We start from the raw sequence: 21,472 nt of genomic DNA, 5'->3' as shown, positions 1-21,472 counted from the left end.
TGTCCAGTAGGGATATCCTTGTCTCATCGCACACTAGCGACTCCTGTGGTGGGCTGGACGCAGTGCATGCTGACCTTGTCGCTAGGTGCACGTGGGTTCCGGGTTGGATGCGTGCTGTGTTAAGAAGCAGTGTGGCTTGGTTGGGTTGTGTTTCGGAGGACGCATGACTCTCGGGCTTCGTCTCTCCTGAGCCCGTACGGGAGTTGTAGCGATGAGACAAGACAGTAACTACTAACAATTTGGGGGTAAAATAAAAAAAATACCTGACAGTAAACACATTTGATGCATTCTATTTCCTGTCCAGTCATATGGTCTATTGCGTTAGATGTTTTTTTTTTTTTTTTTAAGGTTGATTTTCTTTTTACCTGAGAAATATGGATTGGTAAAGAGTTCCATTCAGCTATGGCTCTATATAAAACTGGTTCGATGGTTATGCCTGTTGCTAGTATGTACTAACTGGCCTGAAAAATACTGTGTTTTTTTGAAAATATAACATTTCTAAAGAAAATCAGAAGACTGGATAGTAATTTGTTTTTAACATGAAGCTATGAGAGATGCTGATGCATTTGGATAATATTCATACGTATAGAGCAATGAAGAACTAATCTGGCAGCCCTGTTTTCAGAGATTTTGAGCTTTTCTATATATTTGTTTGCTGCAGATGACCATATAACTGGACAGTACTCTAAGTGTGATAGGACCAGGGATTGAATCACCTGATTCAGTGTGCTAGATGTTACATACTCTGAACATGTTCTTGTAACAGCAATTCCCCTACCCATAATAACAATATTATCTATGTGTTCTGACCATGATAAAGCTGCGTCCAACATGACTCCTAGTAGGGTTTTTTTTTCACTTGTTCTACATGCGTTCTATTCATCGACAAATTCAATTGGGGATCATCAGCAAGCATATATCTTGAACCAAATACAATACATTTCATTTTAGAAATGTTCAACACCAATTTGTTCATATCAACCCACTCAGACACCATTCTTAGTTCACTGCTCAGTACATCTGTTAGCTCATTACATTCTGATGCTGCTATACATTGTAGAGTCATCATCATACATGACCACTCTTGCTTTGTTCATTACTGAAGGTAAATCATTAGTAAATATAGAGTAGAGAAGTGGGCTTAGGCAACTTCCTTGAGGATCACCACAGTGTGTATCTTTACTGTTTGAAAAGCTACCATTTAAGAACACTTATGCTGGACAGATAGCTTTCCATCCAGGATAGAGCTGCAGACTTGAAACCATAACATTTGGGTTTACCTAGTAAAAGTTCATGATCAATTACATTAAAAGCAGCACTGAAATCTAGTAACACTGCACCAACTATCTCCCTGTCATCCATACTCTTTAACCAATCATCTGTCATTTGTGCTAAGGCCGTACTCGTAGAATGCCCTTCTTTGTATGCATGCTGGAAACCTGTTATCAGACCACTACATGATAAATAATCCTTGATTTGTACAGATAGGCAGCAAGTTATAGGACGACTATTATGATGTAAAGAGGGAGGTCGACATCCTTGGGACCTGAATATTGACTGGTTTTCATCAAGCTGTCCGCTCAAGAGGAAGCTTCTTACTGTAACCAGCGCCTGTAATCTGGTTCAGGTTATTAATCAACCTACCAAGGTGTTTACAAACACTATAGGAACACAATTATCCACATGTATTGATCACATTTTTACTAATGTTGTAGAACTTTGTTCTAAAGCTATATCCGTAACCAGTGGATGGAGTGATCACAATATAGTGGCTATATCTAGGAAAGCCAAAGTTCCAACAGCTGGGCCTAAAATAGTGTATAAGAGATCATACAAAATGGAACAATTATTGTTAACGATCAATAATGACAAACCTCCTGGCATTGACAACTTAGATGGAAAGCTATTGAGGATGGTGGCTGACTCTATAGTCACTCCTATCAGTCATATTTTTAATCTGAGCCTAGAGGAAAGTCTTTGTCCTCAGGCCTGGAGGGAAGTCAAAGTAATTCCGCTACCCAGGAGTGGTAAAGCGGCCTTTACTGGTTCTAACAGCAGACCTGTAAGCTTGCTGCCAGCTCTCAGCAAACTGTTGCAAAAAATTGTGTTTGACCAAATACAATGCTATTTCTCTGTAAACAAATTAACAACAGACTTTTAGCATGCTTATAGAGAAGGGCACTCAACATGTACTGCACTGACACAAATGACTGATGATTGGTTGAAAGAAATTAAGAAGAAGAAGATTGTGGCAGCTGTACTGTTAGATTTCAGTGCAGCCTTTGATATTATTGACCATAACCTGTTGTTGACCTAGATAGTTTGTGTATATGCATTGATATGTAGGCTTTGTGTGCCTTTTTAAAAATGTATGTAGTTCCATTTCATGATGTTCTGTATTATGTCATTCTGTATTATGTTTCATGTGTTGTGTGGACCCCAGGAAGAGTAGCTGCTGCTTTTGCAACAGCTAATGGGGATCTTAATAAAATACCAAATATTAGGTCCAGTGAATGCAAATGTTTTATCCTTAGGTAGTGAAATAACCTTTGACTCTTTCCAGACTTCTGGGCACACCCCATACATCAAGCACTTATTAAAAATATGAGAGTTTGGGGTAGATATTTGGTTAGCTGTAACTTGAAGCAATTTGGCCTCAAGATTATCTGTACCAGGTGACTTGTCATCCGAAAGAGACAACAGCATTCTTTCTACCGCTTCCCTTTCTACTTGATGAAATTCAAATACGCATTGCCTCTCCTTCATGATACAATCTTTTATAAGGGTATATGACATGGATCCATCAGTTGGAATCATAGCATTCCTCAACTTTTCCACTTTGCCTGTAAAATATTAATTAAGTCTAATCCAACCCCTCAGAATCAGAGAGGTGCGGGATGCCTTAAAAACACAAGAACAGACTTACTCTTCACCTTTATGTAATTTACCACACAATTCATATTTTTTGCATTGACCACTCTAGGAACATTCTTCAGTAGAGCAATGCAGACTTCTTTCGAGACACCAGAAATGACTCCTTTCCAGGTGCTCTTCTCCGTAGATCAAAGCAAGACACATTAAATGAATAAATTCGAGTGAGACCCAAAATACGCCTTATCTGATCAGCAGAAACACACGAAATGACAACAAGCCCACTTCTCATAAATGTCACCAATTTCACTTTACCCACTTTACCCCACCGTTTTAGAAGCTTCAAATGGATTCACCAAGTCTGGCATACATTGTTTTCCCAAAAACCGCACTCCTACCAGATACGATGGGGTATGATGAGAACTAGACATGTTTTCCACAGCAATTTTATTCCTTTTCCCATTAATTTGTTTGATTTAAGTTCCACATCAGCTTCCGCCATCCCCAGAATCTCACTCTTTGAGTTAAAATGTTACGGTGGTCGCTTTCCAGGTAGTGTTTTTATTGTAGGCTACTCGCATTGTACAGATGATCACGCAAAGCCTCTGAGCCATATTGGTATTGTAACAACCCTTGGGTCGTCATTACGATCTCGCCTTAGCAGGTTGTCTGGGAGACCCAAGTTTGAGACTCAAAAGAGACGATGCACAGTCGTCGTTCACTACACTGGTGTGAGATGCAGGATGGCACCCGAGGCCATTGGAAAGGCGTGTACGGCCATGGTCATGCTGCTGCTCCCCCATGGTCATTCCACTCCACCCCCTCAACAGTTTTTACTCTGCCTCCACCCCAATGGACATTTATTTATTCATCACTGCCACAGTTGTTATTATTTATATAGTGCTATTTCTACTGTTTTTATTGCTAATTTCATTATTTTATTTCACTAGTCCTGCATGTTGGAGATTGAAGCCTAAGATTTTCACTGTACTCTGCAATCACACCTGCAACCTTGTACATGTGACTATTAAACTATTTGAATCCTGAATGGAGAGGGTAGTGTAATAGCTAATGCTATCCATGTATCCTTGGGACATCCCTACCCTTAATCTTAACCATTTTAACTTAAATATATATATTTAAAATATACTTCAAATACATGTTAATACATTTGCATCTTTGCTGAAATGTATGTAATGCCTGACAGTATTCCAGCTATGCATGGCTATGACATCTAGTCTTCAGGGTGGTCAAAGTGGTTCCTAACTCTTTACGTATTGATCAATGGAGATCATTATTTTGGCCACCAAGCCAAAACTTTGCCAGTGATATAATTGAAATTGTTATGGTGTGTAAACAGAAAACTTTTGATTTCACCAATTTTTTACATTCTGTCATAAAGAGCACATACTCAACTTCATTAAAACACACGTTTTCCCCTTCTTGAGACGTGAAAAAACCCCACAGTAATTCATGAATTAAATAATTAAAGAAATTGGCTGTTTTTGAGTGTTTTTAAATCGATTTTAACAGAAACTATACATCATACAATACGCCATAATGTGTCAATATGTGTAGGTCTTGGTTTTGTGCTTCCAATGAGTGATATTATATGGCTCCTCAGTGGATGGTTGGCAATGTTATGGTGCTCTCATAACCAAGTGGGAAGTTGGAATATAGCACATCTGTGGGGAAAAGAAACAGTTGAAAAGGCCCTCCAACTGGTAATTACTAGTTTTTCTACCACAAAATTGCCAAAAATAGTAGAACCAGTTGTTCACCTGCTTTTACACTATGATTTGATTATTAGATGTTCAAAGTTGGTTTTGAAATAAATATTTCAAAAGGAATAGATTTACTATATTAAAATGAGAGTTCAGTTCACGTCACAGGGTTGACCTTAAAATGAGGGACAGACGTAAATTAATCCAATGAAATACATAATCATCTTCAAAGAAATACATTTGTCAAAGCAACAAAATAACTAGGTCTTTACAATGATGGTGAAAACTTGGCGGTAAAATCTTCCTAGAAGTCACAGAGGGTGCATGGAGGGACATGTCAAAATTATGAATTTTGGTACATTAGAAAGGCTTTATTCATATTGAAAATCTGATTTATTAAAATCTGCATGTAGTCTATATTAAAGGGCACATAGAACAGGCTTTTAAAATTACACATAGGTTAAGTAGAAATTATGCACCAATCAAAAAGGTCAAGTAGGCCCACTGTAGTTCATTTTGTATATCAACAACCTTGGGGATCATATAACAGCAGGTGTTAATTTTTATGCAGATAATACTGTTCTTTATTCAAGTGGTAGCAGTTAGCTTTAGCTTTTGAAAATGCCCAAAGAGCATTTAACAACATACAACAGAATCTATATGATTTGAAGTGGATGACAAGCTGAGTTTCACTGTTCATGTGGAGAACTTGATAAGGAAGCTAAAGCTGAGAATACGTTTTTATTACCAGCATTAGGCTTGTTTTTCTCTGGAGGCCAGGAAGGAGCTGATACGATATACATTATTGGCAGCTTTCAATTTTAGTGATGTTACATGGAGTGCTGCATCAGATGACCTGGCCTACACAATCCCCCAACCTCAACCCAATTCAGATGGTGTGGGATGAGATGGACCACAGAGTGCAGGAAAAGCAGCCAATAAGTGCTCAGCATGTAGGAACTCCTTCAAGACGGTTGGAAAAGTATTCCAGGTGAATCTGGTTGAGAGAATGTCAAGAGCGTGCAGAGCTGTCATCAAGGCAAAGGGTGGCTACTTTGAAGAATCTAAAATATATTTTGATTTGTTTAACACTTTTTTGGTTACTACATGATTCCATGTGTTATTTCATAGTTTTAAGGTCTTCACTGTTATTCTACAATGTAGAAAATAGTAAAAATAAAGAAAAACCCAGGCATGAGTAGGTGTGTCCAAACTTTTGAATGGATACATACATACATTTTGGGGTCACTTAGAAATGTCCTTGTTTTCCATGAAAACATACATGAAATGAGTTGAAAAACAAATAGGAAATATAGTTAAGACGTTAACAAGGTTATAAATAATTATTTTTAGTTGAAACAGTGTCCTTCAAACTTTGCTTTCATCAAAGAATCCTCAATTTGCAGCAATTACAGCCTTGCAGACCTTTGGCATTCTAGTTGACAATTTGTTGAGGTAATCTGAAGAGATAATACCCCATGCTTCATGAAGCACCTCCCACAAATTGGATTGGCATGGTGTTGCAAAATGGAGTAATAGCCTTCCTTCTTCAAGATTCTTAGTTGCCCTGGCTGTGTTTCGGGTCATTGTCATGCTGGAAGACCCAGCCACGACCCATCTTCAATGCTCTTACTGAGGGAAGGAGGTTGTTGGCCAAGATCTCGCGATACATGGCCCCATCCATCCTCCCCTCAATACGGTGCAGTCATCCTGTCCCCTTTGCAGAAAAGCATCCCCAAAAAATGAGGTTTCCACCTCCATGCTTCACGGTTAGGATGGTGTTCTTGGGGTTGTACTCATCCTTCTTCTTCCTCCAAACACGGCGAGTGGATTTTAGACCAAAAAGCTCTATTTCTGTCTCATCATACCACATGACCTTCTCCCATTCCTCCTCTGGATCATCCAGATGGTCATTGGCAAATTTCAGACGGGCCTGGACATGCGCTGGCTTGAGCAGGGGGACCTTGCGTGCACTGCAGGATTTTAATCTATGACGCCGTAGTGTGTTACTAATGGTTTTCTTTGAGACTGTGGTCCCAGCTCTCTTCAGGTCATTGACCAGGTCCTGCCGTGTAGTTCTGGGCTGATCCCTCAAGATCATTGATGACCCACGAGGTGAGATCTTGCATGGAGCCCCAGACCGAGAGTGATTGACCTTCCTCTTGAACTTCTTCCATTTTCTAATAATTGCGCCAACAGTTGTTGCCTTCTCACCAAGCTGCTTGCCTATTGTCCTGTAGCCCATCCCAGCCTTGTGCAGGTCTACAATTTTACCCCTGATGTCCTTACACAGCTCTCTGGGTTGGCCATTGTGGAGAGGTTGGAGTCTGTTTGATTGAGTGTGTGGACTTTTTTTTTTGTCTTTTATACAGGTAACGAGTTCAAACAGGTGCAGTTAATACAGGTAATGAGTGGAGAACAGGAGGGCTTCTTAAAGAAAAACTAACAGGTCTGTGAGAGACGGAATTCTTACTGGTTGGTAGGTGATCAAATACTTATGTCATGCAATAAAATGCTAATTCATTATTTAAAAATCATACAATGTGATTTTCTGGATTTTTGTTTTAGATTCCGTCTCTCACAGTTGAAGTGTACCTATGATAAAAATTACAGACCTCTACATGCTTTGCAAGTAGGAAAACCTGAAAAATCGTCAGTGTATCAAATACTTGTTCTCCCCACTCCCCACTCTATATACAGTGCCTTGCGAAAGTATTCGGCCCCCTTTAACTTTGCGACCTTTTGCCACGTTTCAGGCTTCAAACATAAAGATATAAAACTGTATTTTTTTGTGAAGAATAAACAACAAGTGGGACACAATCATGAAGTGGAACGACATTTATTGGATATTTCAAACTTTTTTAACAAATCAAAAACTGAACAATTGGGCGTGCAAAATTATTCAGCCCCTTTACTTTCAGTGCAGCAAACTCTCTCCAGAAGTTCAGGGAGGATCTCTGAATGATCCAATGTTGACCTAAATGACTAATGATGATAAATACAATCCACCTGTGTGTAATCAAGTCTCTGTATAAATGCACCTGCACTGTGATAGTCTCAGAGGTCCGTTAAAAGCGCAGAGAGCATCATGAAGAACAAGGAACACACCAGGCAGGTCCGAGATACTGTTGTGAAGAAGTTTAAAGCCGGATTTGGATACAAAAAGATTTCCCAAGCTTTAAACATCCCAAGGAGCACTGTGCAAGCAATAATATTGAAATGGAAGGAGTATCAGACCACTGCAAATCTACCAAGACCTGGCCGTCCCTCTAAACTTTCAGCTCATACAAGGAGAAGACTGATCAGAGATGCAGCCAAGAGGCCCATGATCACTCTGGATGAACTGCAGAGATCTACAGCTGAGGTGGGAGACTCTGTCCATAGGACAACAATCAGTCGTATATTGCACAAATCTGGCCTTTATGGAAGAGTGGCAAGAAGAAAGCCATTTCCATAAAAAGTGTCGTTTAAAGTTTGCCACAAGCCACCTGGGAGACACACCAAACATGTGGACGAAGGTGCTCTGGTCAGATGAAACCAAAATTGAACTTTTTGGCAACAATGCAAAACGTTATGTTTGACGTAAAAGCAACACAGCTCATCACCCTGAACACACCATCCCCACTGTCAAACATGGTGGTGGCAGCATCATGGTTTGGGCCTGCTTTTTTTCAGCAGGGACAGGGAAGATGGTTAAAATTGATGGGAAGATGGATGGAGCCAAATGCAGGACCATTCTGGAAGAAAACCTGATGGAGTCTGCAAAAGACCTGAGACTGGGACAGAGATTTGTCTTCCAACAAGACAATGATCCAAAACATAAAGCAAAATCTACAATGGAATGGTTCAAAAATAAACATATCCAGGTGTTAGAATGGCCAAGTCAAAGTCCAGACCTGAATCCAATCGAGAATCTGTGGAAAGAACTGAAAACTGCTGTTCACAAATGCTCTCCATCCAACCTCACTGAGCTCGAGCTGTTTTGCAAGGAGGAATGGGAAAAAATGTCAGTCTCTCGATGTGCAAAACTGATAGAGACATACCCCAAGCGACTTACAGCTGTAATCGCAGCAAAAGGTGGCGCTACAAAGTATTAACTTAAGGGGGCTGAATAATTTTGCACGCCCAATTTTTCAGTTTTTGATTTGTTAAAAAAGTTTGAAATATCCAATAAATGTCGTTCCACTTCATGATTGTGTCCCACTTGTTGTTGATTCTTCACAAAAAAATACAGTTATATATCTTTATGCTTGAAGCCTGAAATGTGGCAAAAGGTCGCAAAGTTCAAGGGGGCCGAATACTTTCGCAAGGCACTGTATATATAGATATATATATATATAGGGTAAAATGTCACTTCCTTGGTTCTTTTTTAATCAGGTGAGTAAATAAATATCAATGACAGTCCCATTCTCATTTGCTTTTAACAGTACCAAGAATTAGAACAGGTCATGGTATAAATTGCTTTAGTTACCCAGCTCCGTGGTCCTGGAATTCTCTCCTGAACATTTTAAAATGTGATGATCTAGCCTCGTTGGTGGAGTTTAAATACTTGGTCGGTGTAAATATCTTAGAAGAGTGTAATTGTCTTTAGGACAACTGTTTTTTAAGTTATGACATTTACATATTACGTAAAGAAACACAATTGTTGTTCTTAACTTACTTAACTAGATAAATAAAAGGTTAAATAAAAAAAATAAAACTGTCTCTATAGTTCTGTTCAATGTTGTGTCAGTGTATGCAAGTTGGACACTAAGTTGCACGGATTGTGTCCCTCCACGTTTCGTTCCATTTGCTTCCTTAAAAAAAAATGTTTTGCAACAGAATCAGAATAATGATCGGGGCTCAGGAGTGGCGCAGCGGTCTAAGGCACTGCATCGCAGTGCTAGAGGTGTTAGTACAGACCCTGGTTTGATTCCAAGCTGTATCACAACCGGCTGTGATTTGGAGTCCCATAGGACAGTGCACAATTGGCCCAGAGTCAGGGTAGGCCGTCGTTGTAAATACAAACTTGTTCTTAACTTACTTGCCTAGTTAAATAAAGGTCGAATCAAATATAAAAATGGTTATGCCCCTGATCTTTTTTCCACTAATTGGTCTTTTGACCAGTCACATCAGACCGTTTCACATCAGAGCTGATCTGATTGGTCAAAAGACCAATTAGTCTAAATAGGATTCCGAATTGGGCCCACTGTGACTGCGTTTAAACAAGCAGCCCAATTCTAATATTTTGACCAATCAGCTCAGCTCTGATAAATAGCTGATGTCAACATTTTTGTTGTGATTGGTCTAAAGACCAATAAGTGGAAAAAGATCAGATTTGGGCTGCCTCTGTAAACGCAGCCTGTCATTAATTTGCTCTAAACACTTATTGGCTCGTCAGTAGGCCGAGGTTGCTAGTGCATTTCCATTGCTGGAAGAGGGAGGAAGTATCTGGGCTCGAGCAGGACGTTGTGCGTAATTGTGGGGGCATCTGAAGTAAGTTATTTTTAAGAATACAAATTGACGTTACATCATGGTTTGTGTAAACTGGTCAACAACGTTCCCTTTTTCATCCATTAATTATTATACGTTTGTATGCTTTGTAGTAGCATCTGTTAGCGATTCAACTATTAACCCTAACTAGCCAGCTAACCGTCCCAAAGTTTACCAGGGGAAATTACTTTGCATGTTGAGTAAATACATTAGGATAAATTGGATTTCAATATGCCCCTTGATTCTTTTCATACTGTATTATTGATTGTATGTTTGTTTATTCCATGTGTAACTCTGTGTCGAACTGCTTTGCTTTGCTTTCTTGGCCAGGTCACAGTTGCAAATGAGAACTTGTTCTCAACTAGCCTACCTGGTTAAATTTGAAAGATTTTATATAAAATCTTTAAAATTCATCTCAACATCAACTGTTTAGAGGAGACTGCGTGAACGAATTTCTTTGTGTGTGTGTGTGTGTGTGTGTGTGTGTGTGTGATATATATATCACACACACACACAAAGAAATTCGTTCACGCAGTCTCCTCTAAACAGTTGATGTTGAGATGTCTGTTACTTGAACTCTGAAGCAATCTGAGGCTGGTAACTAATGAGTTTAACTCTGCTGCGGAGGGTAACTCTGGATCTGAGAGCTAATTCCATTATAGCGCTTGAAGGTTTGTGCAACTGCACTTGAAGAAACTTTCAAATCTCTTAATTGTCTAGATTGACTGACCATGTCTTGGACCCTCTTTGCTTATTTGAGCTATTCTTGACATAATATTGTTATTTCACCTTTTATTTAACTAGTGAAGTCAGTTAAGAACAAATTCTTATTTACAGTGATGGCCTACACTGGCCAAACCCCGACGACGCTGGGCCAGTTGTGCGCTGCCCTATTGGACTCCCAATGGCGGCCGGTTGTGACACAGCCTGAATTGCTGCAAATAAACAACTACTAAAGGACACCAATAATAAGAAGACTTGCTTGGGCCAAGAAACATGAGCAATGGACATTAGACCGGTGGAAATCTGTCCTTCGGTCTGAGTCCACATTTTAGATGTTTTGTTCCAACTGCCTTGTCTTTGAGATGCAGAGTAGGTGAACAGATGATCTCCACATGTGGTTCCCATCATGAAGCATGGAGGAGGTGTGATGTGGGGTTGCTTTGCTGGTCTTTTTTTTTTTTTTTTTTCTCTGCAGATCCTCTCAAGCTCTCCGGTTGGCTGGGGAGTGTCACTGCTCAGCTATTTTTAAGGTCTCTCCAGAGATGTTCGAGCGGGTTAAAGTCCAGGATCTGGCTGAGCTTAAGGCCATTCAGAAACTTGTCCTGAAGCCACACCTGCATTGTCTTGGATGTGTGCTTAGGGTCGTCAAAATGGAAGCTGAACATTTGCCTCAGTCTGAGGTCCTGAGCGCTCTAGAGCAGCTTTTCATCAAGGATCTCTTTGCTTTGTTCATCTTTGCCACGGTTCTGACTAGTCTCCCTGCCACAGAAAAACATTACTACAGCATGATGCTGCCACCACCATGCTTCACTGAAGGGATGGTGCCAGGTTTCCTCCAGATGTGACGCTTGGCATTCAGACCAGAGAATCTTGTTTCTCATGGTCTGAGTCCTTTAGGTGCCTTTTGGCAAGCTGTCATTTGCCTTTTACTGAGGAGTGGCTTCTGTCTGGCCACTCTACCATAAAGGCCTGATTGCTGGAGTGCTGCAGAGATGGTTGTCCTTCTGAAAGCTTCTCCCATCTCCATAGGAACTCTAGAACTGTCAGTGACCCTCTGAGTTAGAGGTCGACCAATTTAATCGGAATGGCCGATTTTAATTAGGGCCGTTTTCAAGTTTTCAGAACAATTGGAAATTGGTATTTTTGGGCTCCGATTCTTTTAATTTTTTTATACCTATTATTTAACTAGGTAAGTCAGTTAAAGAAGCCAAGGTAAATTGCTAGCTAGCATTAAACTTATCTTGTAAAAAAACTATCAATCACTAGTTATAACTACTAATCCAGTTTAGCAGGCAATATTAACCAGGTGAAATTGTCATTTCTTTTGCGTTCATTGCACACAGAGTCAGGGTATATGCAACAGTTTGGGCTGCCTGGCTCATTGCGAACTACTTTGCCATAATTTTACGTAATTATGACATGCATTGAAGGTTGTGCAATGTAACAAGAATATTTAGACTTAGGGATGTCACCCGTTAGATAAAATGACGAACGGTTCCGTATTTCACTGAAATAATAAACGTTTTGTTTTCGAAATGATAGTTTAGATAGGCACCAGCAGGATCGTAAGCATTCAAACAGCACTTTCGTGCGTTTTGCCAGCAGCTGTTTGACTTCAAGCCTACCAACTCCCGAGATTAGGCTGGTGTAACAGATGTGAAATGGCTAGCTAATTAGCGGGGTGCGCGCTAACAGCGTTTCAAACGTCATTCGCACTGAGACTTGGAGTGGTTGTTCCCCTTGCTCTGCAAGGGCTGCGGCTTTTGTGGCGCGATGGGTAATGCTGCTTGGAGGGTGGCTGTTGTGTTCCTGGTTCGAGCCCAGGTAGAAGCGAGGAGATGGACGGAAGCTATACTGTTACACTGGCAATACTAAAGTGCCTATAAGAACATCCAATAGTCAAAGGTTAATGAAATGCAAATGGTATAGAGTCCTATAATAATAACAACCTAAAACTTCTTACTTGGGAATATTGAAGACTCATGTTAAAAGGAACCACCAGCTTTCAAATGTTCTCATGTTCTGAGCAAGGAACTTAAACGTTAGCTTTCTTACATGGCACATATTGCACTTTTACTTCTCCAACACTTTGTTTTTGCATTATTTAAACCAAATTGAACATGTTTCATTATTTATTTGAGGCTAAATTGATTTTATTGACTTCTTTTAAGTTAAAATAAGTGTTCATTCAGTATTGTTGTAATTGTCATTATTACAAATGGCCGAATAATCGGTATCGGCTTTTTTTTGGTCCTCCTATAATCGGTATCGGTGTTGAAAAATCATAATCGGTCAATCGCAAGTCTGCTTGGGGGGAATGTACACGGCAGTGACTAACCGAAAAACTATTCTGGTCAGCATATGATAGAGGTATTCCAGTTCGGGAGAACAGAAGGACTTGAGTTTTTGTACGTTACCACAATTGCACCATGGTAGTAGGTGCCAGGCGCACCGGTTTGAGTGTGTCAAGAACAGTGATGCTGCTGGGTGTTTCATGCTCAACAGTTTTCTGTGTGTATCAAGAATGACCCGCCACCCAAAATACATCAAGCCATCGGGCAAAAAAGGGTCGTTGATTGACTAAAGGGGACAAAAAAGGCTGAAACAAATTGTAGCCAGACTGTTGCTCTGCAGTCTTTGGTTATGACTAAAGACCCCTAAAAAGATTGTACAACTTGTACCTTGACCAAAATGGGGTATGCTAGCCGACGACCTTAGTTACTACTTTCAGCAAAAAAATAAGAAGTTGCTGTGGGCTGATGAACCGAAAACATTGCCTAGTCTGAGTCCCTGTTCCTACTGTATCACGTGGTACACGCATCCATAATGCCGCGTCTCAACAAAGCTTGCTGGTGACGGTATGTTTTGGGCTCCTTGGTAGAAGTAGAGCAACGTATGCATGCCATATGTGAACATTGCCAATCAGGTGCATCCCTTGGCAGCAGTGTATCTGTCTGCACGTAATATTTTTTGATTTTTTTTTTATCAAGATAATGCCACAAGGCTAGGATTATCCAGAAAGAGTTCCACAAACATGACTGTGAATTCAGCTTACTGCAGTGGCCTGTCCAGTCACCAGATCTCAAGCCAATTGAGTATCTGTGGGATGAGATTGATGAGATTTTCGGAGTAGAGATCCACTATAAGCCAATTGGACACGTGGGAAGCATTGAAGTCAACCTGGTCCAGCATACCTGTGGAATGCTTTCGACACCTTGGAGTCCATGCCCTGACAAATTGAGGCTGTTCTGAGGGCTCAATATTAGGAAGGTGTTCCTAATGTTTTGTACACGGTCAGAGCCATGATTCTGTAAAACAGTATGTCATTTGATTAGTGGGGAAATGCCTCGACATGACTCGCATAGGAAATTGCTGCTTTCTGGGGGAAAAAAGATTGCCTAATAGTTTTTGACTGAATTTAATTTCTAGTTTTGAGAGTTTGAGAAACCAAAGCACCTCTTTGATCCCTTTAGTGTATGCAATCAATGATCTTCATTCATGGTTATTGATTACACATTCTGTCTTTTGTCCTTTGTTCGTCCTGTTGAATATGTGCTTGTGATGCCAGAGGCTGATTGGTAGAGACGGGTCCTATTGGAGCAAGATCAGTCTGTTCGGTTGCTATCTTATTTATGATCATTTGGGGATAGGAAGTAGATGGGGTGGGCGGTGGAGTCCTGATGGCTCAAGTTGTTTTCAGCTGAGGAGCAAAATAGCTGAGGAGACTGTAATCGCTGAGGGCCCTTCATGATTCAAATCAACTGTCGATCTCGTTCTGCTGGTTTGACAGAGTGGTCCGGTCACTAGATGGTCTTTTGTAGTTGAGGCAGAATTTGACCCAAAGCTGAGGACCATTCACACCGACCCAATACCTGTGTTTTGGTTATGGGGACTGTAAAAATACAGGAATCTTGACTCTGACTTTAGGTGGGTTTTAATATACTGCCCCCACCCCTTCAGCTATAAAAGGAAGCAGGCATTGTAAATTAGTGGGATTTTGGTCTGTTTATGAAAGGGATAGGTTCCTAAGGACAACTTCTTGCAAACAGTATTTTAGAGTTCACCTTGAAGAGATACATGTTACTACAGATTATAAACTAAGCAAAAAAAGAAATGTCATCTCACTGTCAACTGCATTTATTTTCAACAAACTTAATGTGTAAATATTTGTATGAACGTAACAAGATTCAACAGACGTGACTAACAAATGGAATAGTGTGTCCCTGAACAAAGGGGGGGGGGGGGTTACTACAGTGCATCTCCTCCTCATGGACTGCACCAGATTTGCCAATTCTTGCTGTGAGATGTTACCCCACTCTTCCACCAAGGCACCTGCAACTTCCTGGACATTTCTGGGGGGAATGGCCCTAGCCATCACCCTCCGATCCAACAGTGTAACGCTTATTTCTTTGACGATAAATGCGAATCCGACCATCACCCCTGGTGAGACAAAACCGCGACTCATAAGTGAAGATCACTTTTTGCCAGTCCTGTCTGGTCCAGCGACGGTGGGTTTGTACCCATAGGCGACGTTGTTACCGGTGATGTCTGGTGAGGGCCTGTCTTACATCAGGCCTACAAGCCCTCAGTCCAGTTTCAGATGGATCTCAGCCTATTGCGGACAGTCTGAGCACTGATGGAAGGATTGTGCGTTCCTGGTGTAACTCAGGCGGCAGTTGCCATCCTGTACCTGTCCCGCAGGTGGGACGTTAGATGTACCAATCCTGTGCAGGTGTTACACATGTTCTGCCACTGCGAGGACTATCAGCTGTCCGTCCTGTCTCCCTGTACCGCTGTCTTAGGTGTCTCACAGTACGGACATTGCAATTTATTACCCTGACCACATCTGCAGTCCTCAAGCCTCCTTGCAGCATGCCTAATGCACGTTCACGCAGAGACGCTGGGCATCTTTCTTTTGTTGTTTTTCCAGTTAGTGGAAAGGCCTCTTTAGTATCCTACGTTTTCATAACTGTGACCTTAATTGGCTACCGTCTGTAAGCTGTTAGTGTCTTAATGACTGTTCCACAAGTGCATGTTCATTAATTGTTTATAGTTCATTGAACATCCATGGGAAACAGTGTTTAAACCCTTTACAATGAAGATCTGTGTAGTTAATACGTAAAAATCCAAAATATATTTTGAAAAGACAGGGTCCTGGAAAAAGGGACATTTATTTTTTTGCTGAGTTTGTCCATATTGATGTTCAAAGTTCTCAGAGGACAAGTTACAGATGGATGCCAAAAATTGATGCAATAGCATTACTCCAACACATATTTCTGTAGTCTGCTGGATACTGTAAGAGTGGGAGGCATTTTCTCTTAACTGGGGAAGGGTTGACTGGCCCGTGAGCATTCTTGGGCCATTTGCTCTGTGGACCCAGGTGACAAAGTGCACAGAAGTTGGGGTGGGGCCTACACACTTTCTACTGCCTCATGAGCTGACTGGTTCTGGACTTCTGTTCCATGTCTCGCTCTAATGTCCAAACCTCATTGGCGGTTTTGTCTGTACAGAACCCACCTCTTGACTGACCACCTCGGATCATTTTCATCAAGATGGCAGGAAAGATTAGCTCCAAAGATGAGCTGGAGGAACTGAGAGAGGCGTTTGGCAAAGTTGGTGAGTAGGCTACATCTGATTTGATTTATTTTCTACATTAGTATGGTCATTAATTAATGTTTTCATAATGTGACATTACACACCTAGGCTAATAGTCAACAGCTTCTACATTGTACAGTCCCTGACTTTTTAGTCCTATTAGCTTATTTTTTGTATTGTTTGGGAACCATGCCAGGGTTCCTAGAAACAAAGGTTGTGTTGGCTGAATGTTAGTAAAAAAAAAAAATCATATGATTAAGCTCCTGTCTGCATTTGTAGACCTCGATGGCAATGGCTCCATCTGTGACTACGAGCTCCATGAGTTGTTCAAGGAGGCAAACCTTCCCCTGCCTGGCTACAAAGTCAGGGAGATCATCCAGAAGCTGGATCGCAACAAGGACAACGAGATCAGCTTTGAAGAGTTTGTATCAGTGAGTCATGGGGGAGGAGGGGGGGGAGAGGAGTCAAGAAATACGCAACAAAGCAGTAATCGATATCAGTAGTACTATTAAAATTAATGTAGAGTAGAACAAAAACACATGAAGTAGAAACGAGAACACGTGTGAGTAAGGAACCTATATACAGGGTAAATGCAGTGTCGATACCATATTTGTAATGTGAAGACGGGGATACTGGCGTGGTAGGGTTGTGCATGTGTTATAAGGTGACTTGTCATCAGGATGTATGCTAAACAGTAGCAGTTCCAGGGAGGGCTGAGTCAGGTTTTTGCTCTGCCCTTGTACTTAATTGATGACTTGATCACATTTAGTAAAGAACTCCTCTCACCTGGTTGTGTAGGTCTTAAATGAAAGGGAAAACCTGCAGACACTAGGCCCTCCACTCTATGGAATAAGTTTGACACCCCTGGTGGTGTGTGTAGAGCAGAGCTCTCCAACACTGTTCCTGGAGAGCTACTGTTCTGTAGGTTTTTGCTCCAACCCTAATCTAGCACACCTGATTCTAGTAATTAGCTGCTTGATTAACTGAATCAGGTTAGTTTCAACTGGGGTTGGAGTGAAAACATTCAGGAAAGTAGGTCTTCAGGAAAAGGTTTGAATCGCCCTGGTGTAGTGTGCATAGAGACCGTGGACCATGCAGAGGTAGTCCATGTAGCTATTTATCCGTCTTATTTCTCTAACATTAATTTTAACTCCTAAACCTAAAATGGTCTTAACAAGTAAGGACTGGCAAAATGTCCTCACTTCTCAATTTTAATTGATCACTTCTGGTACTCAGAAGTACAGTAAAATGTGTGTACGTACACACAGAAATGAGGTCAGAATAGTAGTGTGCCCTTATTTTGTTTTGCCTGTGATTACATTAATTTAACGGCCTGTGCTAGTCTCCATGTTGAGTAATGACGTGACATCTTGCATCCCGAAAGAAAAAACAAATTCATAATCTCTAAGGCCATTTCTCATAGCTCAATGATGAGGAACTTTATTTTTGGGGGACAATTTTAAATCTTGAATTCAGCCTTTTTTGTATGGTTTAACATAACTATGGCTATTACAGTATATTTGTTAGAGGGGGTTGTGCTATTTTTAGTTGCTATAATGGATTACATTATTTATTTTTTTAGGTTGAGATGAACATGAACAATATCCTTTCATTGAAAGCAAATTAAATCACAACAAAGGCATTATTTATAAAGGGAAATGCATACGATTGTGGTTACTATGGCCTTCTATCTACAGTGCATAAGCAATGTAAGCTAACTAGGGTTGCACATTTTGGGGAATATTCAGAATTGGAGACTTTCCATAGGAATATATGCTAATAAATATTAATACCGTTAAATGTAAAACGTCCCCCACGTGTAACACTTGCACGGGATCGGTACATCCGAACATCACACCTGCGGGACAGGTACAGGATGGCAACGACTACCCAAGTTACACCAGGAACGCACAATCCCTCCATCAGTGCTGAGACTGTCCGCAATAGGCTGAGAGAGGCTGGACTGAGGGCTTGTAGGCCTGTTGTCTGGTGAGGACCTGCCTTACATCACCGGCAACAACTATGGGCACAAACCCACCGTTGCTGGACCAGACAGGACTGGCAAAAAGTGCTCTTCACTTATGACTCACGGTTTTGTCTCACCAGGGGTGATGGTCGGATTTGCGTTTATCTTCGACGGAAAGTGCGTTTACACCGAGGCCTGTACTCTGGCGCGGGATCGATGTGGAGGGTCTGTCATGGTCTGGGGTGGTGTGTCACCGCATCATCGGACAGTGCCTGCAATAACGACACACTATCTCAGCGCTATGTGTTACAGGGAAGACATCCTCCTCCCTCATGTGGTACCCTTCCTGCAGGCTCACCGTGACATGATCCTCCAGCATGACAATGCCACCACGCACAGAACGAGCAGTATGGCTGCAGGAATGTCAATATTCTGCCATGCCCCCCCCCCCCCCACCCAAAAAAAAAAAAATCTGGGAACTTGCATGTGTCTTGGTGGAAGAGTGGGGTAACATCTCACAGCAACCCTGGCAAATTTGGTGCAGTCCATGAGGAGGAGATGCACTGCAGTACTTAATGCAGCTGGTGGCCACACCAGATACTGACTTTTGATTTTGAACCACCCCTTTTGTTCAGGGACACATTATTCCAGTTATGTTAGTCACATGTCTTTAGAACTTGTTCAGTTTGTCTGAATCTTATGTTCAATCAAATATTTACACGTTAAGTTTGCTGAAAATAAACGCAGTTGACAGTAAGGACGTTTCTTTTTTTTACTTTGGATATACTTATCATATGGAGACAAACAAACCTTTTACCTTATGCAAATGATTAAATCCTTCCAATATAAAACCCCCATTTAGTTACAAATTGAACTTTAATTAAACGAGGTGACTCTTCACATGGGATGATTTCACTGAACAACAAAAGGGAATATTGAATGATCCCCAATGATACATCGCTTCTCCCCAAAAAAACTTCAACATGCATCTTTAAAATGGTAGTCTCGAAACTAAAGCTGGTTGTCTTCCTCTCAGGCTTCTGTCTTTTCCTTGGACCTCCTAAATATCTACCTCTTGAACATCAGACTGAGGCCTCATCTTCACTGTCACTTTCCAACCTTGTTGAGGATGGCTCATTGTCAGACTCAAAAGGCCTCATTTTCCCGGATGCCCACCAATTCTTCAACCCTCATTGGTCAGCCTGTGTGTGTTCCCAAACAAGGACCAGTTGTGCTCTGAGGTGGCTGATGTTGGTGGGATTTGGAGGATGATGGCGGCAACGGGGGAAAGCGCCTCGGATCCACAGTCCCTTCCACCAGGTGACTGATGCAATATGGCAGTTGTGCCAACATATCTCATCTCCATCCCAAAGCCCTTGCTTGGAAGTGTTCTTCGCCAGACTGCCAAGAATCTTGCCCTCATCCAGCCCAAGGTGATGACACCATAGGCCTTGTTGATCTCTGCACTAAACAGGATGGTCTTGCCAGCATACTTGCGTGCCAACATGTACGCTACGGCGTGTATGGGCTTCAGGCCGACGTCGTCATGCTTTTTGATGTATTTCAGAACTGCAGTTTCCTCTGCTTGGCGCAACAGTGAAGTGGGCATCTACATCTGCAGGCAGTCTGAACATCAGACAAGATGGCATTGTCTCCCTCAAGCTGTGCAATGGCTACTGCTGTGGGTTTCAGGCTGCTTACCACTCTCTCCCAAAATACATCATCCAGGAGGATCCTCTTGATGGGGCTGTCTATCAGCAGACTGATATGGCCATTTCTTGGAGAGACTCCTTCCCCGCCAGGAGACTGTCAAACATGATGACGACACCACCCCAACGGGTGTTGCTGGGCAGCTTCAATGTGGTGCTCTTATTCTTCACTTTGATTGGTGAGGTAGCTTGCTGCTATAACTTGATGACCCTTCACATACCTAACCAATTCCTTGACCCTCTTGTAGAGAGCATCCATTGTTTTCAGTGCCATGATGTCCTTGAGCAGATTCAATGTATGAGCAGCACAGCCAATGGGTGTGAGGTTAGGACTCCTCCACTTTAGACCAAGCCGCCTTCTGTGGTCCAAGGTCATTGACTGCCATCAGCTCATTTGCAATGTAGAGACTGGTGTGTCTGTGCTCTTGTAGAATACTGGTTTAGGGGGAGCTGTAGTTAATGAGTTCTTGCCCACGAACATTCGACCACCCATCGGCGATGACTGCAATACATTCTGCTTTCTCTATGATTTACTTGAACTCTGTTGAACTCTGCATCCAGCAAATTAGTAGATAAAGCATGTTTGGTTGGCGGGATGTATGCTGGGCGAAGAACATTCAGAAATCTCTTCCAATACACATTGCCTGTGCGGATCAGAGGTGAGCCAGTTGCATACACAGCTCGAGCAAAACATTCATCAGCATTTCTCTGACAACGTTCCTCCAATGAGTAAAAAAAAACGTCTGATTCCAGGAGGACCGTGAGCTGTTGCTATCGATAAGGTGTCTGATTCATAATTTTCACCTCGAATAGAAGTAGAGGGACTTGTTGTGAGCGCTGAGAGTACTTTATGCACTTGCCCAGATTCTGCATTGTTGCATTCTTCACATATGATTTGGCACAGTATTTGCAAATGTACACAGCTGTTCGTTCTACATTAGTTGCAGTGAAATGTGTCCATCAGATGGTGCCCGTGGCGTTTTCCTGTAAAGATTAGGGGAAAAAATTTGTGTAAAAATACTATTCCATGTACAGATAAATGGTGAAGCAGTTTAACGAACTCCTTTGTAAGATAAATGTTTCAAAAGGAAACGTGTATGGAAACGGGTGAATTAACACCTTAGTTAGAAGGTTCAAGCAAGCTAAAACCCACATGGTGGCAAACTAACTAGCAGAAGTTTTTATTTTTTTTGCTGTAGGCTATTTACTAGTTAACAAAAAATCATGTCATATAAAATATATTCACCCCACCCAGTATTGTAATTCTAATTTACCAGAAAGCATGTAGTCCTTGGCGCAGAGTGTAGTAGTGTGGGCTCAATAGCATCTCTATTAGTGTGCAAGATCTTGAGAATCAGCTGTACATGTGATGGAAGAATGCATAGGGTTGCAATTCCATTGAATTTGGGATA

The 21,472-nt window shown here is 41.5% G+C and overlaps 1 protein-coding gene across 1 annotated transcript in view; it reads left to right on the top strand.

Moving 5' to 3' along the window:
* Positions 1-9,818: 9,818 nt before the first annotated feature.
* Positions 9,819-21,472, top strand: part of LOC110537315 (plastin-3) — a 30,706-nt gene continuing 19,052 nt past the window's right edge. The window contains exons 1-3 of the mRNA XM_021623256.2: positions 9,819-10,070; positions 16,301-16,406; positions 16,665-16,816. Of these exons, the coding sequence (XP_021478931.2) occupies positions 16,343-16,406; positions 16,665-16,816 (216 nt within the window). The 5' untranslated portion in view covers positions 9,819-10,070; positions 16,301-16,342. The remainder of the gene's footprint in view (positions 10,071-16,300; positions 16,407-16,664; positions 16,817-21,472) is intronic.

The sequence above is a fragment of the Oncorhynchus mykiss genome, chromosome 12 (assembly GCF_013265735.2).
Source record: "Oncorhynchus mykiss isolate Arlee chromosome 12, USDA_OmykA_1.1, whole genome shotgun sequence".
NCBI lineage: Eukaryota > Metazoa > Chordata > Actinopteri > Salmoniformes > Salmonidae > Oncorhynchus > Oncorhynchus mykiss.
This window is presented reverse-complemented; position numbering and strand designations above follow the sequence as displayed.